This window comes from Sus scrofa, chromosome 14 (assembly GCF_054392235.1).
Source record: "Sus scrofa isolate SSC_HxYL_T2T_F1_AM1 chromosome 14, Sscrofa_HxYL_maternal_Yorkshire_Landrace_v2.0, whole genome shotgun sequence".
Classification (NCBI taxonomy): domain Eukaryota; kingdom Metazoa; phylum Chordata; class Mammalia; order Artiodactyla; family Suidae; genus Sus; species Sus scrofa.
In genome coordinates, this window is record NC_139396.1 from 45,806,607 (window position 1) to 45,832,558 (window position 25,952).

General features: G+C 45.5%; 1 protein-coding gene across 21 annotated transcripts in view; it reads left to right on the top strand.

Moving 5' to 3' along the window:
- Nucleotides 1-25,952, top strand: part of RIMBP2 (RIMS binding protein 2) — a 339,454-nt gene that overhangs the window by 229,045 nt on the left and 84,457 nt on the right. For all 21 annotated transcript variants that reach the window (XR_014825816.1, XM_084993473.1, XM_084993468.1 and 18 more), the window contains one exon: nt 7,156-7,278. Coding sequence is in view for 4 of the 21 variants with exons in the window: in XM_084993473.1 (XP_084849599.1) it covers nt 7,156-7,278 (123 nt within the window). In the remaining 17 variants the exon portion in view is untranslated. The remainder of the gene's footprint in view (nt 1-7,155; nt 7,279-25,952) is intronic.

The window sequence follows — 25,952 nt, forward strand, 5'->3', positions numbered from 1 at the left end:
CGGTTTAGTGACCTTCTCAGCCCAGGGATCTTTTTATTTAAACAGAAAAAAAAAATGAAAAAGAATGGTGGTGTTTCAGGCATCGGATGCAGGGTGACCATAGGGCTAGAGTGAGGGTTGATCCTGGAATGGCTTTCTCTCTTTTGCTCAGATCACACCCATGTGCACTTCTGTCTGTTCTTTTTTTTTTTTTTTTTTTTTGTCTTTTTGCCATTTTCTTGGACTGCTCTGGCGGCATATGGAGGTTCCCAGGCTAGGGGTTGAATCGGAGCTGTAGCCACCAGCCTACGCCAGAGCCACAGCAATGCTGGATCCGAGCCACGTCTGCAACCTACACCACAGCTCACGGCAACGCCGGATCGTTAACCCACTGAGCAAGGGCAAGGATCGAACCCACAACCTCATGGTTCCTAGTCAGGTTCGTTAACCACTGTGCCACGACGGGAACTCCTTGTCTGTTCTTAAACTGGGCTCACACATCCAGAGTGGTGATTCCAGCGTGGAGGGCAGAGCCAGAGAAGCAAAGCACAGTGGCCGTGGCATGGAGTCACAGCACTGGGCATCACCACCGTCTCCATTCCCAGACCTGACTCTCCAGTTGTCCTGGTGGGCACCCCTGTTTCCATAAAATTGAATCCAATATTACTTTTTCACTTAAGATTTGAAACTTCTTTCCTGGCTGCCTCCACACCTTGGTCTTTCAAACAAGGCTTCAAGGCTCAGAAAATGAGCTCCCTTCAGCATTGCAGAGGGTTGTGAGGGTGCCGCATGACTCACAGGCACAGATAGGAATAGCAGAGCTTGCAGAGGAAAGGTGGGGAGACTGGCAGGGCCACGTGGTCTGTCCTGACCTTTCCCCAGCTTTGCAGGGCTGGGTGTTTCCTCAGGGTGCCTAAGCGGGCTGTCTGCAGGAGAGCCACTGTGGAAAAGACTGCCCTTAGAGACCAGCGTCTGTGTCCCAGGCTAATGTGGGGGTATCCAAGGGATGGGCTGGTTAGTGCTGCTGATGAATCATTCAACCATAGCACCAGATCCATTGCGGGGGGCGGTGAAGTATCAGGGCAAACTGTAGAAATACAAGAAACCTTTCTGGTTGGTAGGAAGACACCTGGGAATTCCCAACTCCCTCCTAGCTGATTCTGGCTTGGATTTGCACGCTCCTTTTTAGTAGCCCTGATTAAGTAAATGACATTAATGATCAGAGCTCTTAATTATGGATACAAGTGGATGCAGAGTCAGTGTCATCTCTGCAGCCCGCTCAGAAGGGATTGCCTCTTAGATGCAAAATCGGATATTGGATGATTTGGAATACTGGATTGAATTCCCTGGGCTGGCAGCCCGGAGGAAGGAAACAAACAAGCTGGGAACCCAGGACACAGTGCAAAGAATGGGTTCAATGCCTTGGAAGCCGCAAACTCAACTTTAAAAAAAAAAAAAAAAAACTGATTTCAAATTTCTTACTCACCTGGGTTCAAATGAAGTCAGCCCAATAGGCATTATCATTATCTATTTTTCCCTTTGTTCAAAAGCAAAATCTTGTAAGAGTCAACTGTTCTTAGCTTTCTACCTAACAGGGAACTGGCATCCTCATGGATACTAGTCAGGTTCATTACTGCTGGGCTACAATGGAAACGCCATGTCTTTCTCATTTTTGAACCATTTATTTTGCTAGAGGACATCTCATACAACTATCTCATTTACTTCATAAACATGAAGTACCAGAATCTTATCTCTTGGAGTCTGTGGCTCCAATTTCCACAAATAGCAATTTTTTTAAAAAAAATTGTTGAAATATAGTTGATTTACAAAGTTGTGTTAATTTCAAGCGTACAGCAGAGTAAATCAGTTATACACATATGTGTATCCATTCCTTTTCAGATTCTTTTCACATATAGGTTATTACACAATATTGAGTAGATTTCCCTGTGCTATGCAGTAGATCCCTATTAGCCATATATTTTATAGACAATAGTGTGTATATCAATCCCAACCCCCTAATTCATCCCTCCCCTCAAACATGTTTCCCTTTTGGTAAACAAAAGTTTGGTTTTGAAATCAACTTTGAGTCTGTTTCTGTTTTGTAAGTTCTATTGTATCTATTTCAAGGCCTGAGTCCTGTTTCCAGGCAGGATTGGCTGTCCCCAAATCAGAGAGAAGGCCCTTCTCTGTGCCTTCGAGCTGGGGTTCTTTCAGCTGCAGGCAGGGCGGAGGCCGCTGCTGGAGATGGGCCAGGACGTAAGCTCCTGCCTCTGGGCAGTGCCATCCTACAGGGCTGTCTGTGGCTTTGTGGTCACCGAGACTCAGCTGAATGTCACATCCTCACTGTAGCTGGAGTGGTCATAGACTGTCTTTTCTGGGGTTTTTTTTGTTTTTTTTTTGTTTTTTTTTAGGGCCACACCTGCAGTATATGGAAGTTTCCAGGCTAGGAGTCAAATGGGAGCTTCTGCTGCCAGGGATCAAACCCTCATCCTCATGGATACTGGTTGGGTTCTTAACCTGCTGAACCACAATGGGAATTCCCACAGCCTTTCTTGAAAAGCATTGTGTTCATGTGGGGTCATTTTCCTCCGGAGATTCCTGCTCATCTGTCACTGAGACCGGTGTCTCTGTGGGAAAGAAATGGCACACCCCCAAAAAACAATGGGGGGGGCCTTTAGATGGATGTGGGCAGAGTTAAGTGATCCATCAGGGTGATGTGGCCAACAACAGTGGAGAGTTCTCATTTATTGGAAAAGATATTATTACAAAAAGATATTTTTTCATGGGGGAGATTAGTCTTTTTAAACTAATGTTTCTAACACCTTTCTCTTCTCCTCCTTTCTTAACTAGGGAGACACCGGAACAAAACTGCCTAGGTCAGAAATCCTAAATTCGAGGTGTTGGCAGGGCTGTGTTCCTTCCAGAATCTCTAGGAGAGAGTTATGTTCTCATTTTTTTCCCCCCAGCTTTTAGAGATGCCCACATTCCTTGACTCATGGGCCCTTCCTCTATCTCCAAAGCCCGCAGTATAGTGTCTTCAAAAATTTCTCTTTTTGACCCCAGTTCTGCTACCTTCCCCTCCTAAGGACCCTTGCCATTACGCTGGTCCCATCTGGATAACCTGGGACAATATACCATCTCAAGATCCTTCACACCTTCAAGCCTTTTTGCCATATAAAGCAACATTCACAAACTCCAGGATTAGGATGTGGACATCTTTTTGGAGTCATTACCTCTGTTTTCCCCCAAATCAATCCCTTTGTCTACCCCCATCCTTCCTTACCAACAGACCTTCTTTTCATTGTTGCAAGCCAGAGAAATGACCTTAAACATGCCAGTAAACAGAAAGGGAATATGATGGAAAATATTATGTCAAAGAAATGCAAAACCAGAGTTCCCATTGTGACTCAGCAGGTTAAGGGCCCGACATAGTCTCCACGAGGATGCAGGTTTGATCCCTGGCCTTGCTCAGTGGATTAAAGATCTGGCATTGCTGCAAGCTGCCGCGAAGTTTGCAGATGCCAGCTGGGATTTGGTGTTGCTGTGGCTGTGGTATAGGCCGGCAGCTGCAGCTCTGATTTCACTCTGGTCCAGAAGCTTCCACATGCTGCAGGTGCAGCAGTATAAAGAAAGGAAAAAAAGGAAGAAGAAATGCAAAACCACAATCTCGGCATGAGATGAAGTGTATTAGGAGCAAATGCCAACAACTTCCAGAGGCTTTGAGTTGCCCAGAAGTCCTCTGTAGACTCTTCCTCATCTTTGTCTGCTTTCCTTTAGAGCATTGTGTTCAAGACAAATAAAACTTATTTTTTCTCCCCAACAGTATTGCTTTCTATTAAGCGACTATAATGATTACAGTGTTTCCCATAACGACAGCACAGTGTTTTAGCTCCATGTGGGGTAAACAGGATTTCTGGGCAGGCCTGACCCTCTCAGGTTTGTCCTAACCCCCATCTGCAACATGCCTGTGGGAGGGCAGGTCTGGTGCCTGCCTGTCAGTTTCCAGAGTCACATCTGTAGGTTGGGGGTTGGCTATTCTTGACCAAAGCCCTGGTCAGTGCCCTTGGGAGTATGAGCCTGAAATCCCAAGTCAGCTTCCTTACAAAGCATGAGTCTGAGTTTCTTGGAAACACCTGACTTATGTGGACTTTGGCTGTTCATTCTGCTTCTCTACTCAATTTTTTTTCTTTTTAGGGCCACACCCATAGCATATGGAAATTCCCAGGCTAGAAGTCAAATCAGAGCTGCAGCTGCCAGCCTGCACCACAGCCACAGCAACACCAGATTCGAGCCACATCTGGGATCTACACCGCAGCTCACAGCAATGCCAGATCCTTAATCCCCTGAGCGGAGACCAAGGATTGAACCTCCATCCTCGTGCTGGATACAAGTCAGGTTCTTAACTCACTGAGCCACAATGGGAACTCCCTGCTTCTCTACTCTTAACCACAGGGAATTGAATCAGAAAAGAAAACCCCTGTCTGATCAGAGTTTACATTCTAATGAGGAGCACCCCCAAGAAAAGTGTAAACAGCTCCTAGGATAATTTCAGATAGTGATAAATGCCTGTGGAACATAAAACAGGGTGAATTGGTGAGGGGAGTGGAGGCAGACTTGTCTGAGGAGTGACATAATTGATGAGAAGAGGCCATACTGGCAAAGACTGGGGCTGGAGTGGGAGGTGGGCAGGTATGTGCCACTGTGGAAACTGCATATGTAAAGACCTGGGGATGGGAATGAGCCTGGCACACTCAACGGATGGGAAGAGGCCAAGTGGGACATTCTGTTGTGGCACAGTGGTAACAAATCCAATTAGTATCCATGAGGATGTGGGTTCTATCCCTGGCTTGTTCTGTTGGTTAAGGACCCAGCGTTGCTGTGAGCTGTGGTGTAGGTTGCAGATGCGGCTTAGATCCCATGTTGCTGTGGCTGTGGTATAGGCCAGCAACTACAGCTCCAATTTGACCCTTAGCCTGGGAGCTTCCATATGCTGCAGGTGTGGCCCTAAAAAGCAAAAAAAAAATAATAATAATAAAGAAAAAAATAAAGAAAGAAAAAAGAGGCCAGGGTGGCTGAGTGTGGTGACTAGGAGCAGGTCAAATTAGAGAGGTGGGTGGGCCAGATGCTACAGGACTTCATAGGCCATGCCAAGAGTTTGAATTTTATTCTAATTTCCATGAAAGCCCCCAGTTAGAGAGTGGCAAGTTCTGACTAATAGTCCAGAAAGATTGTTCTGGCTACTGTGTGAGACTGAGCTTGGGGGCACTCAAACACTATTCTCAACTCTGATTTCCTTGATTAGCTAGAACATGAGAAGTGATGGCTTTCAGTAACCTGGGGTTGAGGTTCAAAGGCGGGTTCTGCTTAGTTCACATAGGTCATGTCATTTTCCAGGGAGCATTTGAATTTTTTCCCACATTCACTGCCTGATGCATCACCCTGTAGCAAAATGGCATTAAAACACTTCTGTGAATCAGACCTCGCCATGACCTCTTAATAACAGCTTCCCCATCACCCTGTTCCATTTAGGAATGCCAAGTGGGTGCCTTCCTTTCTTTCTCTGCCTCAGAAATTGTCACGAACACTCTGTACATAAAGCCTTTGAAACAGAAGGGACTTTTGTAGCTAAAAAAAAAACGACTTTGTGACAGTCTGTTATTGAAGCCATAATTCATGTTGTAACGTTCGGGGAGGGGGAGGGAAAGAGACTAAAATTTGTGCTCAGGTTAAACTATGGTGCATGATGAAAACTAATGGGGAATAAGTGAGGTAACTTCTCTTAACAAGGGCATGCCCTTATCTGTCTCAAAGAAGTTATAGGAAATATTGAGGATTAGTGAATCCTGCCAGCTAAGTTCCAAATATGGTCCTAGGGGCTGTGGGCTGAGGATAGATGTAGTTTTTGATGTTATTGGAGCTGCTATTAGTCTAATCCCTAGGAACCCTCATCGGCATTTTTATCCACTTTTAAGACAGGGGTGAGATTTTTAGACACAATAATTAGTAAGGTGACCAAGTCCAAGCTTGTACAGCTTGCCACATGACAGGCCAATAAATCAAGAGATAAGTTGTTGGGGCAAGGAATAGCGACTTTATTCAGAAAGCCAATAAACAGAAGGTGGTGGACTAGTGTCCCAAAGAACCATCTTACCCAAGTTAGAATTTGGGCTTCTCTTATACTCAGAGGTGTCTTAGTGGCTACAAACTTCTTGATATCAGAATCCTTTGTTCTTGCAGCTGTCCACCTAGGTCAGGTCATGATGTTCCTGTATTAAGCCTCCAATTAGACCAGTGTTATTCTCTGTTTTGCAACTTTTTATCTCTGTATGGGTGGGAAAGTGTTCACCTTTAAAGGTCATAGCCTTTAGAGTGGCTGCCTATTTCAGGCTGTATACAACATTCTTAACTTGTAGCAAAAGCAATAGAATATATGGTTAAAGTAAAAAGACCAGCTCCAATATGGAGTCAGATATTTTTTTCTTCCCTATTACAGTATGGGTGGACAATTTGAGTGACATTTTGTGTCTGTTAGGACTTTTGGTTCCAAGGGACAGAAAACAATTCAAGTTGGTATAAGCAAACCAAGGAAGTCTATTGGCCCAAGTAACTAGAAAGGAAAACATTAGCTTCAGGCACAGCTTGATCTAGGTGCTCAAATTACATCATTGGGACCCTGCCTTTCCCTCTGCATCTCTTGACTCTACATCCATTTCCTTTCCCTGGTGATGGCAAATGGCCTTTGTCCTCAACTTTCCAAGGCCAGTGGGCAAAAGAGGAAGTCTCTTCCCAGATTCCTACGCAAGTCCAATATCTCATTCTCCGCAGATGCAACTGGGTCCCTCTCCTCCCCAATCAATCATTATATCCAGGGGATGGGATTGCACTGATTGGCCAAGCCTGGGTCATATTCCTAGTCCTGAGCCAATCACTGTGGCTGTGGTGAAGATGGACGGGATGAAGAGGGAGGCTGTGTCCTGATTGGCCAGCCCTTGGTCAGCTGGATTCACCCCAGCAGGAGAGGACCCACCGTGAAATCCATGATGGGGGATGAGTGAGGGGAAGGGTTTCCAAAATAAAATTAAAGGGGAAGTGAAGTTGACAGCTGAGGACCAATGCCCTCTGCAGCTCCTGTGCATATTGTAAACAGCCCCTTTTCTCCATCTTTGCTACTTGTAGGTGAAAGCAGAGTATGCTCGGCTTAACCACACGCTCACCCTAGTGACCAGAGAACGTGATTTGGCCGTGAAGGAGAAAAACGAGCTCCAAGCCAAGCTGGAGAACCTAGAACAGGTCCTAAAGGTAGGACGGGCTTCCCCTTCTGCTTTCCTTAGGGTCAGCGCGAGGAAGGAGGGACTGTGGGATTCCAAATCAGGAAGTGGTTGAAACTCCTTTTGAGTTTCAACATCATCAAAATTCAGGACTCTGGGGGTGTTTTTCCCTTTTCTGTGGTATGAAAAGCAATAAATAACAAAATTCGAATGTTTCTGGAAGCGATCCCGTAAAACCAATTATGCATTTACATTTCTTAGGATGTTAAACACAGCTGAGCTAAGAATGGTAGACTGCGCTCTGAAATGGAAATTGTGCTTAAGTTGAAGACCAAAGGTGTCTACAGTGGTTTTTCAAACTTCATGAATTTTATGCTGTTCTTCAGATGGTTAACGACCTTTGTTATAAAGAGAATAGCTAAGTCAGAAAATTGCCTTATCAGGGTGCAAGTAATTGGATAGCCTCATGCATTTCTGATGAGCTGGGATCTCCTTCAATATTTAATGGGTGGGTTGATTTGCTATTGATGTCTCTGAGTTAAGCTGAATGAATTCTTTGGCTCTTGTTTTTTAAGCGTTAACATTTTATTGGGTTGTCATCGTGGGCAAAAAAATTTTAAACGTAAAAGAATAAAATAATCATTGCCTGCAGTACTACAATCCAGTACCTATATCAAGCATTAGTGTTCCACAAGCACGGAACAGAGCTTGATGCACCCACCGGCCCTCTGGCATCAGGAAGTGATTTTAACTCACTTGGGGAAATTGCTAGAACTGTGAGAAGAAGATTAGTGGTTGGAGGGGACTAGGGTGAGGTGGGAAATGGATACGGGGTTTCTTTGGGAATGATGGAAATGTTCTGGAATTAGAGTGATGATGACACAGCCTTGCGAAGGTGCCAAAACCTCAGAAGTATATACTTTAAGAGGATAAAAGTTATGGTAGGTGAGTCACATCTCAATTTAAGAGTGAGGATGTCCTATTCTGTCACAGCTAGCTAGACGGTAAACCATGCCCCTCGTGTGGTCCTCAGGAAGTGGCTGGGTTGTGCCCAGGGCTGCCGGCTTCTGAGACACTCCTGTGTCCCCCTTGCCCTCTCTGGAGGAAGGACCAAGGCTAACCCTGACCATGATACTTTTGCCCAGTTACTCTGAATTTAGAACCTGTTGTCAAGGAATTAGATACCACCCCGTAATTATTCATTTCAATAGCTGCCTCGATCACTGACTGTGAGTTCTCTGAGGTGAAAGCAAGTGCTTCATTCATGCTGGTGACTTTTATTTTTTATGCTTATTTAAAAAATCTTATTGGAGTAAAGTTGACTCACAACATTGTAGTAGTTTCAGGTGTACAGCAAAGTGAGTCAGTTATGCCCATACATATACCCTTTTTCCTCTGGTGACTTTTATTATGGTAGGGGGACAAGAGCCAGAGAATTTGGGAAAGCTAATGTTTGGTAAATTAAATGGAAGATGGGCTGGAATCCAGGGTGTACCCAGGGGCTTTGCAGAGGGTCTGTTGGAATAAAGTCACCATAAAGGACAGGGTCGGGAGGTGGCTAGGTGACACAGGCAGGGTGACTGTGCTCCCAGGAGGCATTTGACAATCTGGAGACAGTTTTGATTTGATACAGCTTGGGAGGGGGCTATTGGGTATTCGTGGGTAGAAGCTGGGAATGTTGTTTATCCCCCTGAATGCACAGGGCCACCTCCAGGGCAAAGAAGTAAGGGGCCCAAAAATGTCACTGGTACCATTAGTTTTTCATTGCTGCTGTAACAAATAGTCACAGTGTCAAGTAACACAAATGTATTCTCTTATGGTTCAGGAGGTCAGATTCGAAATACAGGGCTAAAATCAAGGCACCAAGATACGAGATAATGTGAGAAAAAGAATGTGTGTATATATATTTGTGTGTGTGTGTGTGTGTGTGTGTGTGTGTGTGTGTGTGTGTGTGTGTGTCTGGGTCATTTGGCTGTACAGCAAAAATTGACAGAACATTGTAAATCAGCTATAATTTTTAAAAAATTTTTAAAAAATCAAGGCGCCGGCAGAACTGCCTGCCTTTCAGAAGGTTTTAGGGGGACTGTTCCCTGCCTTTTCCCTTTCTGACAGCTTCTCCTGGCCCCTTCCTTTACCTGCAAAGCCATAAATAGGCATCTTTTCTCCTTTCTGACCTCCTGCTCTCTCTTGTAAAGACCCTATGATTATACCGGATCCTCCTGGACCATCTCCCCATCTCAAAGTCCTTAATGTAATCACATCGGCAGAATCTCTTTGCCATGTAAAGTGACACAGATACAAGCCCCCAGGGCTTGGGAGGTGGACATCTTTGGGCAACATCATTCAGCCTGCCCCACCTAGACTATTTGATGGAGTGGCCAATAGTGCTGATGTCACCTGTGGGCAGAGGAGACCCTGTTTATAATTACAGGGCATGAAGTTCCCACCTGTATAAATCTCTGGTCTCCCGTTTGCCTGCCTGCCAGGCTTCAGGCCAATCTTTCCTCCTATCTGGAATGGGCAAAGGGTCATGCATTCTGACAGGCATTGTGGGACCTGCTGCCCTTCTGTCTGACCTGGGGTTTGAGCCTCATCACAGAGCCTTGCACACATGCAGACACTGGGTTCTGTCCATCCCACCCTGCAAATACCCCTCCCCTTGGCTGCCTTCCCGTGCAGGGGAACACATGGTTGTGTGGCAGAGGGCTGACTGGGGAGAAGGCCTGTGAGGGAGTTGGGAGTAAGCTTAGGGACTTTGAGACAGGGAATTCCAGGGTCTGGGGAACTGGACTGTGGTCCAGGAGGGGAGAGTGTGTTTCATGGATGGGATTGTCCTTTCGGCTCTATTTATAAGGGAGGTACTGAGAGGCAGGACTTTAGCTCGATTGGCAGGATGTGAACAGCTGTCAGTGGACACAGTCATCTTTGTCACCAGGAAAGCAGCAAGAATGGGAGAGGTTAATGGCTGTGAGGGCCCCATGGGGACAAATGACAACCTCATGGGGCCAGGGTTCTGGCAATTGCCTCCCCTTGGTCACCACCTCCCACCACCTCCCAGGCTGTTTTGGCCTGTGTGTCATGTGGTGGTCAAAGCAGTACCGTTCAAATAGAAATCAGATCCCAGTGCCATCCCCACACCCTCCACATGACCCCCACCCCCATCCCCAGCTTCCTTACCCAAAGCCCGGTGCCCTTACTTTGTCAGCTTAAAAAAGTTGCATAACCTAAAAGTTGAGAGTTAAGTTTTATTTGGGACAAAATGAGGAGCCTGGAAGGCACCATTTCAAAGAGCTTCAAAAAAAACACGCTCCCAAAAGTTGGGGGGAAGGTCAGTATATATGTGATTTTGGCGAAGGGGGAGATACAATGACCAAGCATATGGTTTAAGGTCACTGCCAGTCACAAGGAGCAGACATCTGTCATTATAAAGGATTTTAGTGCTTTCCTAGATATGAGGAGATGCAAGAATTGGGCTTGTAATATCTCCTGAAAATATCTAACTATCTGAGACCTGTTCTGCCAGTTTTTCCAGAGCACAGAGGTCCTGACTCCTGGTCTCCACCCTGAGCTCCTTTCAGGGGGCGTTGAGGGTCGGCAGCTGCAGTGGCTCATGATTCAATCCGTATAGAGGCAGATGGCAAGTGCCAGTCTCCAGTTCACACTGGCCTCTGCCCAGTGCTGTGCGGCCACCCTTGCCTCTCAGGACCTCTCTGCCCTGACTCCATTCACTCCCATTGCTCTGTCTTTTCCCAGGCTCTATTCCTGGAACAAAGCCAGGCACTGAGTAATCACCCCATAAAGTTCTTCTCAGGACCGAGTGACTAAGTGATGGAGTGCCCATAAGAGGGCTGCAATGCAGGACGTGTTGGGTCCTTTGTGGAAGCAAATGGAGCTCTTTCTCAAAAGATTTTTGCTCTATGAGAAAGAGAAGAAAGACCTGGAGATTAGAAGAGGCTTGTCCTGGAGTTCCCACTTTGGCTCAGCAGGTTAAGAACCCCATTTCTATCCATGAGGATGCAGGTTCCATCCTGGGTCTTGCTCAATGCATTAAGGATCCGGCATTGCCTCTAGCTGAGGTGTAGGTCGCAAATGAGGCTTGGATCCCATGTTGCTGTGGCTGCAGCGTAGTCTGGCAGCTACAGCTCTGATTCAACTCCTAGCCTGGGAACTTCACTGGTGCTTCGATTAAAAAAAAAAAAAAAAGGATTTGTCCTTTTCAAGGAGGTGATTCTGTAGCAGTTAGCAGTTGAAGGAAAGAGAATGTCTTGCAATTTTGCAAAACCCTGTCTCAGCCATCCTTAACTTTTGGAGCTGAGAGCAGGAGGGAAAAGATCGGGGAGGTGATGATTTTACTTCAGCAGTAGCTGGAACCCCTGGTTTCTTGGACAGAACCTGCTAAACTTTGCTGCTTTCAAAGAACCACCCCCAAGTGGGGTAACTGTGTGTTTTATGAGCAGTGTCTTGATTTGGACCTGATTCAAAAGCACAGTGATTTTCATGTTCTTCTTCTGGTGTTTTGGTCAGAATCATAAAAGGGCTGTTCAAAATTACCTACCCCCCTTTTTTTTCCTTGAGCAGCAAAGCCCATCCTTGGTGATAGAAAAGGGAGGCAGTGATGGCTGCGCTGGGCTGAGATGGAGCTGACTTAGAAAATCCTGCCCTTTCTGTTCTCTTGGGTAAAATAATAATCTTGCATTTCCAAAAGTTGCCCAGACCCCCACCCCCACCCCACAATAGCCCCTGGAGTGTGATGTTTGGTCTCTGGTTGTCATTGATTTGAAAATGAATTGGATCCCCAGTTTCAGTCAACCCGATTTGCCTAGAATCAAAGTGAACTCTCCCAGGCTGGCAGGCCACATGGAGGGTAGAGGGTAGGCCAGCTTACATGCAGCAGAGCCTGGACCAGGCAGCTCTGCTCCAGACCCTTAACTCTCATCTGGAACATGCAAAGACACTGAACTGCTAGTTTAGTGTAGGGTCTGGTGATGACCACACCATCACTGGTTTTTACCAAATTGTGAATGGAACACCTCTTTTTCCTTCAAAATACAAAAGCTCTTAATGAAACAGATAAGACTGAATTGGGGGCTATTTTCTAAGACAATCCAGCTGGAATAATACTGAAACTGTCTAGAACCCCCACACACATGAACCCAACCAATAATGTTTAACCTGATTTGAATTCATCCTGATTTTTAGACTTTTAAAAATAATAATTAAGGAGTTCCCGTTGTAGCTCAGTGGGTTAAAAACCCAATTAGTATCCATGAGAATGAAGGTTCAATCTCCAGCTTCACTCAGTTGCTGCAAGCTGCTCGGATCCGGTATTGCTGAGGCTCTGGTATAGGTCAGCAGCTGCAGCTCCAATTCGACCCCCAGCCCAGGAACTTCCATATGCTGCAGGTGCAGCCGTAAAAAGAAAAAAAAAACTGTCAGTCATTATCTTTGTATATGTTTTTATCATGCTTCTCTCCAAGAATATCACCAAATCCCCCAAACCGTCACATGTAACGTGCTCAAATGATATGAATGGAATAGCAAATGGAAGTAGCGAATTGAGACAAAAAGAAAGGAAAATTCAAATATGCCAGCTTGGAGTTTAGACATAGTTACTCTAAGATTCTAATTTGGCCTGAGTTGCCATGAGGTCTGGATGAAAAAGGAAATATGCAATTACATAATTCTCACTCCTTAAGAAAAGGGAATCTACTCTTTCTGAAGGAAAACAAACCATGGAACACTGAAGGTGATTTTCTTACTTGGAATGTTATGTTAGAGGATGCAGAACAATATAGCAGAAAATATCTTCAGGAGTTCCCGTTGTGGCTCAGTGGTTAACTAACCTGACTAGTATCCATGAGGACACTGGTTTGATCCCTGGCCTTGCTCAGTTGGTTAAGGATCTCGTGTTGCCATGAGCTGTGGTGTAGGTCGCGGATTGTGGCTCGGATCCTGCGTGGCTGTGGCTGTGGTGTAGGCCGGCAGCTACAGTTCCAATTCAACCCCTAACCTGGGAACCTCCATGTGCCACAGGTGCGGACCTAAAAAGACAAAAAATACAAAAAAAAAAAAAAAAAAAAAAAAAAGAGAGAAAGAAAGAAAAGAAAAGAAAAATATCTTCAGGGAGAAGTTCCCGCTGTGGCATAATGAGATGGGTGGCGTCTCTGGAGTGCCATGATGTGGGTTAAGGTTCCCGCATTGTCACAACTTCGGTTTAGGTCGCAACTGTGGCTTGGATCTGATCCCTGGCCCAGCAACCTCCACATGCCTCAGGCATAGCCAAAAACAAAAACAAAAACAAAAAAACAAACAAACAAACAAAAAAAACACAACAGAAGGAGTTCCTGTTGTGGCTCAGTGGGTTAAGAACCCCACATAGTGTCCATGAGGTTTCAGGTTTGATCCCTGGCCTAATTCCTTGGGTTAAAGATCCATCATTGCCACAAGCTGTGGTGGAGGCTGCAGATGTGGCTCGGATTTGGTGCTGTGGCTGTGGCATAGACCTCAGCTGCAGCTCTGATTCTACTCCTTGCCCAGGAACTTCCATATGCCACAGGTGCAGCCTGAAAAAAATACACCCAAGATATGGAAAACATCATAGTGAACAAAGCTGGGCTAAAGAGGCTCCTACCACATGTCCACTTTATCTTGTTGGGAATTGCCCCACCCCCAGCATCCCTACTAAGGAAAAGGGATGTCTCCATGCATCTCAACACGGGTCTACACAGTCAGGTCCCCGGCCTGTGAGTGTTTTTTATTGCATGACTATTCACGCCTTCCTGCCTTCATTCATACATGTTGCTCCAGCACTGCCTGTGTTCCTACTCGGCTCCCAGCAGCAGGGACATTGCAGTTAGCAAAAGAGAGTCACTGGGAGAGTCCATGCAGAAGAAGACATGCACTTGTCACAGAATATCAGGCAGCTATAAGTGCTTTGAAGAAAAACAAGTGAGGGCGAAGCACCCAGAAGTGAGGTAGTGACCAACCATTTCAAAAGGGAGGAAGGGAGTTCCCATCATGGTGCAGCAGAAATGAATCTGACTAGGAGCCATGAAGTTGTGAATTTGATCCCTGGCCTCACTTAGTGGGTTAAGGAACCAGTGTTGCCATGAGCTGTGGTGTAGGTCGCAGACGTGGCTCAGATTCCACGTTGCTGTGGCTGTGGTATAGGCCAATAGCTGTAGCTCCAGTTCAACCCCTAGCCTGGGAACCTTCACATGCTGCTAGTGTGGCCGTAAAAGCAAAAAAAAAAAAAAAACAAAAAAACAAAAAACAAAAAACACAGTGGGGGAAGGGTTCTCTTTCAGACACATCAACTAAATAGAGTAAGGGCTTCTCCAGGAAGTGAAGGAGGGGCCTGTGGACCTTCAGGGAAAGAGAAGGTAGGAAGAGAAAGGGGCCTGAGATGGGCAGATGCTTGGTTTTGGGAAGGTGGCTGGTGAACAGGGAGGGAGAGGTGGGGAGGTAGAAATGAAGCTTAGATTGGGAAATGTTGGGCAGGGTCTTAGGGTACCAAGTAGAATTCCAAGGGTTGGGGTTCCCACTGTGGTTCAGCAGTAATGAACCCAACTAGTATCCAGGAGGATGGTTCGATCCCTGGCCTCACACAGTGGGTTAAGGATCCAGCAGTGCTGCAAGCTGTGGCTTAGGTCACCAATGTGGCTCGGATCTGGCTTTGCTGTGATTATGGCTGTGGCCAGTAGCTGCAGCTCCGATTCCATCCCTAACCTGGGAACTTCTATAAGCCACAGGTGCGGCCTGAAAAGAAAAGAAAAGAAAAAAGAGTCATTGCATAATCATAGCATAGCAGCCATGAGAAGAGAGTGAGGAGCAGAGAACAAGGCAAGAAACAGGAGGGCAAGCAAGGAGGTGGATTCGGAGCAATGCTCTAGATAGAAGATGCGGGCGCTTCCTCCAGGGTGGGCATAAAGGATCATTTTCGTTGGGGTATTTTCAAGGTAGAATCAACACCTTGATCCACTGATGGATTGGCCATGGAGTATGACAGAGAGGGAGGGGTCAAGGATGATGCCCAGGGTTCAGGAGTGTGTTGGGTGAGAGATGGAGTCATTGGCTGTGGTGTGTGTCATTAAGGATGGGGGTTGGAGGTCAGGGAACTTTGTGTTGGAGATGGAGTGCACTGTGGCCACAGAGCCCTCTGTCCTCCAATTGGGGACCCCTCCAGTCTTCACAAAGCGGCTTCAGTCAATGATCAGCCAGTGTGTAAAGCAGGAGCAGTTCCTTGGGGTTAAAGAAGGACACCCTGAAGGCCATCACGGCATCTTGTCATTTGAAGATCTGTGGTTACAGTCATGGACTGAATTGTCTCCCCCTGTACCGAACACCATCTTCAACGTTCTCAGAGTGGTGGGGCAGAGGGGGCATGCTGTTCAGTAAATGAAGGATGCTCATTTTATGTTAAGGCTATGTAATTACAGCTCTGAAGCAGGGCCAACAAGGGTCTGTTTGCACTGATAATTATTCCATTGGTCATTCACGTGTTGGCTTTTTTGTTTCCAAATATCACTGATGGGTCATGCATGTGTCTTTATCCTGTTGATTCGGTTTAGCTGAAGACAATCGTGCCTTCCCTTCCACAGTCTGTGATGGGTTATATAAACCAGGAGCCCACATCTCATCATGATAGTAATAGTTGTTTTCAGAGACCTTTTTTGCTCTATAAAGGGCCTGCCAGGTAACTTTACATACCTGTAAAGTAGTACGTGCTGAGTATCAGAGGAAATGGGTTCACAGATGCCTCAGATACTGGCTTCCTGCAGACCCTTCCAGGAAATTACCCCCATGAAAACCCTCACCTGAAGACACATTCATTCATGCAACAGATATTTATTGAATACCTAGTAAGTGCCAAACATTTCCTAGGGGCTGCCTTTGATTCTGGAAGAGTTCATAAGGAGATTCAGGTATATGTCAGATGATGATAAACACAAGGGGATAAAGCATGATAAAGATAAAAGTGCTACTTTATTTTTCTTTCATTTTATTTTTTGGCTGCACCTGTGGCATGTGGAAGTTCCTGGGCCAGGGATTAAACTTGTGCCACAGCAGTGACCTGAGCCTCAGCAGTGACAATGCTGGGTCCTTAACCCACTAAGCCACCAGGAAACTCCCCAAAGTGCTACTTTATATTCAGTTTTGGGGAGGGCATAATTGATCCTGTGACATGTGGGTGGCTACCTGGGTGAAAAGAGGTTGTGAGAAATCTGGGGAAAGGATGTTCCAGCAGAGGAAACAGCAGGTACAAAAGGCCTAAGACAGAAGCCTGACATGTTTGAGGAGCAGAATGGAGGTCAGAGCTGCAGAAATAGAATGAGGAGGGGGATAGAAAATTATAAGATGAAGCCAGAGAGACACAGAGGAGCCAGATGACTTACGGTCTGGAAAGCCAAGCCTCTTCCTCTCTCGCAGACACACTTCTTTCAGTTCTTCCTATAGGCATGCTCCACCATCCCAGGGCCTTTGCACTTGCGGAGCCTTCTGTCTGGTTTGCTTTTGTCCTGGTCCCCCTCCAGGAGGCTCTAAGAACAATGTGGACAGATTCTATATTCTTTCTGCTTATCAATATATCCTCAGTGCCCAGCCTGGCATAGAGAAACCATGTAATACATTTTTTTTGTGGGCTGAGTGGTTGAGAGATGGAGGCAAAATATTCTCAAATCTGCCCTGCTTATAATATCTAATATTCTAAGCTCCCTGCTTACAATAGCCAACAGGTGAAGCCTCAGTTTTGCAAAACATTCAGACACGTATCCTCTTCCGAAGACTGACTATTCCCTAGAGCCACACCACAGCTGTCCTAGTAAACCAAAAATTGAATCATGTCCCCGCTGCTTACTCCCACCAGTTGCTTCTTACTGCACCCGGATGAAAATCTAAACTCTTTCCTACAGGACCCTGTGCTCTCTGGCCCCCACCTGATCCTTCAGTCCTGATTCCTACCATGACTGCTTATCGCTGGGACCTTCTCTGTCTTTCGGAACATACTACACTTGTATCCACCCCAGGGCCTCTGTACTTACTGCTTCTTCCACCTGGAAGGCTCTTTCCCTCATCACTTTTGTTTTTCTGACTCGTGGTCAATTAATTAGGTCTTGGTTTGATGTCGCTTACTTGGTGATGCTTTTCCTGACCATCTTATCTGCAGGAGACTCCATCCTGCCAGTTGCTATCACATCCTCCTATTTTCTTCTGAGAAAACTTATCTTGCTTGTTTTAATTATTTACTTGTATATATATTTTTTTGTTTTCTCCTACCCAAATATAACCTCCTTGAGAGACTTTGTTTCGGTGCATAGGAAAAAATCTGGCATCTAGCAGGCACTCAGTAAATATGGATTGATTGAGTAAATTAGTAAATGCATGCATTAATGAGTGAATGAGTAAATGCATGCATTAATGACAGGATTCCATGAGTAAATGAGTGAACACACTCAAGCATGACTACTGATATGGCCTCTCATGGTGGACACCTTCTGCTATCATGGAGAATAATGAAGCAGGTGAAGCCCTGTGGTCAAGGGAGCTTGTCCAGAAGAATTGCTTCTCTGAGGCTTGCAAGTGCTTCTATAAAAATGCAGCCACAAATCAAGTGCAGCGTCTTTCTGGCATAGAATGAGGTTCTCCAAGAGGAAACACCGCTGGAGACTTTGTGATTTCCAGCCTCCACTCGGCCCAGGCTGGATGGCTGTCAGGCAAGGCTATCCTCCCACCGAGCTCCCCACCCCCAAGCCAAACAGCTCCCAGTTCAGGCCTTGGCACAAGCATCTAAACTTGTGATAAAGTGGAGTAAACCAAACAGTTCTTTTCTCCAGCTTCTCAGAATCAAGTATTCTGCAAAAGAGCCTAGTGTTTTTCATGTACATTTCCTGTTGTGGGATATTCAGGGTACTCATTCTAGGTCCTTAGCATCTTACCAATTTGAGTGAAACGGAAAAGGAACTTGTGAAGCTTCAGTTGCTGTGTAGGACAAAACACACCCTGTCTCTCTTTCCTGTATCTTTTTGCTCAAGACCCATGAGATGGCTCTATTTGTCAGATGGAACAAGACCTCTGTCTCTGTTTTAGGACAGCTTTAGTGTCCTGGCAGGGAATGATGGCACACTCTAAGTGTTTAACTTTCGAGAGCTCAGTACAGAGACCATTTAGAGTGGTGGGGGCTGAGGGAACCCATGGGGCTGATAAGGCAGCAGAGCCAGCAGTTGCCCATCCCTGAGTCTGATGGCAGTTCCTAGAGCCCAGTGGGAACCACAGCTGTGGGAAAGCTGCTAGACAGCTATGGAGGGTGAACAGTGTCCCCCAAATTCACATCCACACAGAAGCTGTATCACTTTCTTTTTTATTAGAGGATAGTTGATCTACAGTGTTGTGTGAATTTCTATTGTACAGCCTAGTGACCCAGTCATACACATATTTATACATTCTTTTCCTCATACTATCTTCCATCATGTTTTGTCATAGGAGACTGGATAGAGTGCCCCATGCTGTACGGTAGGACCTCATTGCTTATCCATTCTAAATATAATAGTTTTCATCTACTAACCCCAAACTCCCAGTCCATCCCACTCCCTCCCCCTTGGCAACCACAAGTCTGTTCTCTGTGTCTGTGAGTCTGTTTCTATTTTGTAGACAGGTTCATCTGTGCCATCTTTTAGATTCCACATATAAGTGATATCATATGGTATTTGTCTTTCTCTTTCTGACTTACATACGGTTGGCTAGTAGGCAAATGAAAAAAGGAGTTTCATTTTTTTTTTTTTTTTTTTTGGAAAAAAAGTTCCTGGAAGGAGAGAGAGACAGAGACAGAAAGAGAGACCCTTGCCAGTGTGTTATTCCCTCCCATCCCTACTGACCCACTGGGAAGCCCAAAACCATTTAAATATATTCGAACATCTCCAGGAAGACCATGGAGTGAGGCACTGTAACATCAATTTTTATTTAATTTTTAAAAATCATGACTTAGGACCATCCTGATCCCTGATTCTAAGGATTCCCCAAGCACACTGTCGACTGGGGCTGGGAAAAGCTGGCCACAGGTTTACCAGGAAACCTGTGCAGCCACCCTTTTGGTTCTCTGACCCAAACACAGTGCAGACATTTTAGATAGTTGACCCAGGTATGTAAAAAATAGTTTTGATTAAATTTACTGTAGTTTTGGATTCAAAGGAAAAAGTATTCAGGACCAGATTTTGTTTCCATAATCAACAGATTAGTCCAATTTCTATGCAGCTAATCTGAAGCTTATTTTGTGTTAATGATCCACTGATTACCTGGGATTAATAAGAAACTCTCTTGGTGACAGTTAATCTTCCCTTGTCTCTACCCCCTGCCCCCATCACCTTGTATCTGTGCATGGAGCTTCATCATATCTACGAATATAACCTGCTTGAGGTCATTGTCGGATTTAATTAAGGTTTTGGAATTCATTTGCTACGTTCTGACACTCAAACTCTGATAGAACCCCGCAGCGTTCTCCAATCATGAGTGTAAGGTTTAAGGCTCCATCTCCATCAAAATCCTTGATCTCAACAGCTGATAGTTCAGATGTTATCTAGATGCTCAGAGACTGGCCAGAAACAGGAAATGTGTTCCTTTCAAAGCTTCATTCTCCCATCCTTTCTCTATGGGGAGAGGTGTGGGTAAGGGGCATCATCACTTCCCTGGCTGGTGCTGTGGGACACACACGTGTCTTATTTGCATCCAGCAAAAGACAGGACCAGGTCTCAATCTGAGATTCAGGCCCCCTCGCCCCCCACCATGGAGATGGGGGAGATTTTCTTTGTGTAGCAGGCGACTCTTTGTTTTCTGCTGGGGCTCCAACCAGCCCATCAAAATACTGAGCTGCTGAGCACAGAGGGTGTTGAACTTCACTCATCATGGGGAAAATGTGAAGTGAAATGACCTTGAGATGCTGCAGCTCCCTCCATCCGAACTTTTAGGAGTGACAGTGCCTGGGGCCAGCGAGGAGTAGGGAGCAGGTGCACTTATTCAAAGCTGGCTGAGGGTGAATTGCTGTGGCCTTTCTGGGCCCCCAGACTGTCTGTTCATATTTAGCTTGTGAATACCCTTCCGCGCAGCCTCCCTTCTGGGAGTCCACGTAAGCCATAAAGCCCGCACTACATGCACCCGGATATTTATTGTAGAGTGAACCTATGCTGGCAGAAACAACCATGATAGTCACCTGAAGTGGATCAATAACACAATAATTAAACAATGAATTACATCCATATGTAACCAGGAAGTATGGTCAAGTGAGGCTTGAACACATACGTCTGGGGGACGCGACTGGACCCACAGCAGGGTGATCATCCCATTTGTTCCGATCTCTCTTCCCTCACCTCTCACCTCCCACCCCTGCCCAGGGTGCAGCCAGTGGACACACACCAGGCTAGCTCCAGCCTCCTTGAGCTTTCCCTGGAACGTGGCTTAACTGGCCCCTTGTCATCATTCAGGTCTTGGCTAAAATGTCACCTCCCTGGAGTTCCTGCTATGGTATTGCCAGCAGATGCAGCTTGATTTCGACTCCTGGCCTGGGAACTTCCATATGCCACCAGTGCAGTTAAAAAAGGGGGAAAAAAATGCTACCTCCCTGACTGGCTTGAGTAGAGTTTCCACGGCCATCTCTCTCCTCTTGCCCATGACTTCATTTCCTCATCCTCTTCTATCAGTCTCTGAAATCCTTATTTATTTGCCTGATTCCTTCTTTATTTCCTGCATACCCCCCCTCCCCCGCAGAATGTAAACTTCCGAAGAACAGAGATGATCTTTGCCTTACTTGTTATTCTGTTCCAAGCATCAAGCATCTACCACAGAGGAAGTGGCCAGTCATTATTTGGGGATAAATGAAAGCATGAGGTACACTCTACTTCAGCACAAACCCACAGGCTTTGAAATAAGAAGCCCAACTGGGGTCTGTTTCTTGGTTTTACCCTCTACCCCACTGCTCCATCTGGAGGCATGCAGATCCCCCCATCCTGGCTGTGCCATTCATGAAAAGTCCTATCAATTTCAAGCAAGCCATCTAGACACCTCCCAAACCAGTCTACCTGTCCTCATTTTTGCCCCCGCTGCCTGAGACCACACAGCCACTCTCTTGCTCAGGTTATGTGAATAGTTTCCTAACTTCCTGCCTCTTCCTACTTCTGCTCTGACTCTCCTCTGATCTTTTCTCCACACCACAGTTTTTGCAGACACAAACCAGTTGTGCTCTGTACTCTGATCCAGATCCTTGTGTGGCTGTCCCTCCCCCACCCCCTGCTCTGAGAATGAGGATGATATTCCTCCCTGGGAATCTGGTCCCTGTCAGCCCCCTTGGCTTCCCCTTTCCAACATTCTTCATCTCACAGTGATCCCTTCTGCTGCAGGGCCTTTGCACATACCGCCCCCTCTGTGTAGAATGCTTTGCCCGTCCCTCTTCTAACCAACTCCTATGCATCCTCAAAAATCCACTCACCTGTCACCACCCCAGGGAAACTGATATCCCCCGGGCTCAGCTGTAAGTGATGGAAGTTGTCAGCATTGAAAACTACCTCTTTCATGGCATTTGTCACAAGTTTGCATTTTTATATCCTTATCTGATTAACGTTTATGATTCCCACTAGAACATGAACTCCCCACAAGCCAGGACCACTTCTGTTTTTGCCTATAACATGTTGCCAGCACTTGTCACATGGTTGACACTCAGTAAATCCTGGGTGGGTGAGAGAAACAGAAATAGTAAGTGGCTAGATAGATATAATAGGTTATTTTTCTCCTCTTAGATTCTTAAAAGTCTGTATGACAGTTCAAAGAAAAATTATAACACCAAGGGTTTTCAATCTATGTACATGTAATAATCCATAGGATGACCGTAACCTAGAGAGATGATGAAAGTACTGAAATGGTGGGTAGTGTTTCTACATTCCATTTGGAGTGGCAGATTTTAATTCTCAATGGATTAGTTTAATTTAAATGTGTATTTTGAGATCCCAGGAATTTATATAAAATATATAGTCAAACACCCAATAGATGCATAAAAGGGAAAACTAAAAAAAATTCAAATCAAGAAGCCAGGAAGGCAAAATAGAATGATAAAAAGGAAAGGGAACAACCAGGAAACAAATAATAAAATGGCAAACTGAAATCAACACTTACCCATAGTTGCATTAAAGTTAATTACTCTGCAGATCTCTTTGAATCTCATATTTCATTTGGTCCCTTGCAACGACCTTGGGAAGGTGGGGTTCTTTTCCTTCAGTCCATAAGTGAGGAAGCTGAGGCTCAGAGAGGTACACACCTCACCCCAGAGCACACAGCTTTTAAGTGGTAGAGGTGACATTCGAACACATGTCTGTCTGACCATATTCCCTGCACCTGGCTGGGCATTTGGGGGTCACAGGGAGTGATGAAAATTGTGCTTCAGGGAGTTCCTGTCATGGCTCAGTAGTTAACTCATCCGATTAGGAACCATGAGGTTGCAGGTTCGATCCCTGGCCTCACTCAGTGGGTTAAGGATCCATTGTTGCCGTGAGCTGTGGTGTAGGTCGCAGACGTGGCTCGGATCCCGAGTTGCTGTGACTCTGGCGTAGGCCGACAGCTACAGCTCTGATTCGACCCCCTAGCCTGGGAACCTCCATATACAGTGGGTGTGGCCCTAGAGAAAGACAAAAAGACTAAAAAAAAGAAAAGAAAGAAAGAAAGAGAGAAAGAAAGAAAGAAAGAAAGAGAGAAAGAAAGAAAAGAGAGAGAGGGAGGGAGGGAGGGAGGAAGGAAGGAAGAAAGAAAGAGAAAGAAAGAGAAAGAAAGAAAGAAAGAAAGAAAGAAAGAAAGAAAGAAAGAAAGAAAGAAAGAAAGAAAGAAAGAAAGAAAGAAAGAAAGAAAGAAAATTGTGCTTCGGAAAGCTGCTCTTAATAGCTCTGAGTTCCACTGTCCCCATGTTTTCAGAATCCGTCAGAGTCAAATGAGCAAAAGAGAGTCTTGTCCAGTGGCTTCAGGACAAATCAGGAATCAGGAGAGCACCAAGATCTTTTTAAAGAGGCTCTTGACTTCCTCATTTTTTTCCAGTTTGAGAAACTAAAAAACTTTGGCTAAAATATATTTCAGCTTCCAGAATTTGCGCGGCTCTTTTTTCACGCTAATTCTCGTTATGAACAAATCTGACGTCCACAGACAGGACAAGAAGCCGTGTGGCATGGCAAACAAACAGCTTTAAATGCCTCCTTTCTTGTTTTGGAAGATATTACCCCAGTAAGTGCCGTATTCTTTTCACCAGGTGTCTCCTAAAAGGAAACTGTGGGCACAGAAATACTTCATTATTTGTACCATGTGTACAAGATTCCATGAACATGACGTTAAAAGCATTGCTGTTCACTCCTGTTAAGGGAAATGACTTTTTCCTTAATCCCTTTGTCCAGGCAGGGAAGGATGCAGAACAGAAGACACTCCCCCACCTTTGATCTAACGTTGAGGAGATGATTTAATTTGCTCCACGCTTGCTCACTCCCTGTCACATCCAAGCTTTCCTGGGGAAGCGGTGCCTTGACATTTGCAGGTTACTTAAGCTCTCTCGTTAATGCCGGCATCCGGCTCTAAATACCACCGCTTTAAAAATAAATCCTGCCACAGGCAGAGAATTTCAGACAGGCACTTTCTTGCGGTGGTGCATGATCTTTCGGACTTTTCAGATGTGTAATGTCCCCATAGAATGTGTCGTGTGCCCTTGGAATTGGGAAGATATTTGTAAAAGGAAACGGAAGCCAAATATTAGGGATGTGGTGGGAGTTTGTTTGGGGGTGAAAGCAGGGGGTTTGCAGGCTCTCTGCAAATTCCAAGGCCCCCTTCTTCTCCCGGGGACAGCTGGCATCATGACATTTTGCGGAAGTTAGACAGGTGACAATGTAACTTCCCTCCCTGGAGAAAGGCATCCGCTCTTTGCACTGGTCATGTGGTCACGGGCAGTGTGACCTGAGAACTTCAAGGGACTGGGAGTAACTCCAGGGCACCGCAGGAGAGGTTCCTGTGCTTTCTTGCAAGGTCTGCTGGATGTCAGCCCATCCCACAAATATGGGTGGGGTCCCGGAGAAAGTCTCCTGAAGAGCAGACAGGTGATTGAGTGGAGAGGATGTGAGCACAAATCTGTGTTCAAATATGGCTTCAGGATTTCCCATCGTGGCTCAGTGGAAGTGAACCTGACTAGCATCTATGAGGATGCAGGTTTTATCCCTGACCTTGCTCTGTGGGTTAAGGATCCGGCACTGCTGTGAGCTGTGGTATAGGTTGCAAATGCAGCTCACGTATGGCATTGCTGTGGATGTGGCATAGGCTGGTGGCTACAGCTCCGATTCAACCCCTAGCCTGGGAACTTATATATGCCTTAGGTATGGCCCTAAAAAGCAAAAAAAAAAAAAAAAAAAAAAAAAAAAATCCTGTTTCAAGGGTTGTTGTGAAGATCTGACGGGTTATATGTGTTAAATGCTTAGTAAAACAGCATTTGTAGAATTTAGTAAAGATTATAGGCTTAGATGGGGATGAAGAGTCTGGTGCCTGGGGCTGAATTCCTGGGACAGGGCTCTCTGAGGAGAGCCAGCAACCTGGTCATTGCAACCAGGACATAGATGTTCACCTGTTGTACCATCTGTTAGGATTAGGAGACATCCTAATCTATAATAAACACCAAGGAGGGTTTAATCGAGGTGGCCCTAGGCACAGAATCAGGAGCTCCTGTGAAGGCTTATGACTGCCTACTACTCTCTTCCTCCACTTGAACCCTTGCCCAGATGGCTAAGTTCCAGTGTGGGCTTAAAACCTCCATTTCTGTCCTCTGGCCCGGCCAACCAGAGGTTCCCTGAAACCTCCTTGGTTGGTTCTGTTGTTGAACTCTTGGGTCTTAACCTTCATATACCACCAATACCCTGGGGATTAATTTCCTTGAAAAACAAAATTTTCTGCCAGTGACTTCGATCTTAGGATTTTGTTTCCTGGCCCTGAGTAAGAGATGGCACCAGGCACCCTGGCCCTGCCCCACCTCACCCTACCCCACCCCACCTTCATCTCCTGCATCCCCACTGATACTCTTCTCTGCTGAGTTTTTATTTTACTTCTGAGTTTGGCTCTCTGGCAAAAAGGGAATTGAAAGAACTCCAAAGCTGTCATGATCCACCAGCTGTCTCTTTATTTTGAGAAGCAAGACTAAAGATCCGTGAAGGTTCAGTGCATAATATGAGACATTCTACAATTAAGTTTTGTCACAGTCATAAATGCTGTTGAAAAATATTTTAGTGAGGACCATTTGGGATAAATTTCACACAAACCTATGTCAAATGGTTTTAAGAGAGAGAAATAATTGGTTTATAAAATGGGAAGTATGAGAGAATGATTAAGCTTCAGGCAAGGTTGAATCAAGGTGCTCAGATGATATCATGAAGAATAGTTTCTCTTCACCTTTTATCTCCTCTTTTTTTTCTGTGTCAGTCCAGGAAGCAGGCAGCACTTATCCAGTCATGTCAAAGATGGTACCTAACATCTCCTGGCTTGCATCCTACCAGTTTAGCCCACACAGAAGAGAATGCCTCTTTCTTTCACAGTATTTCCTATAAATGTTTTAGAATTTGTCTCACTGGGCAAGCTTTGGGCTCATGTAGCCAGAAGACTGTAGATCATAGGAAAACCCTAAAGCCAAAGTTTACTTTCTGTAAAACATAAGGCTGAGAG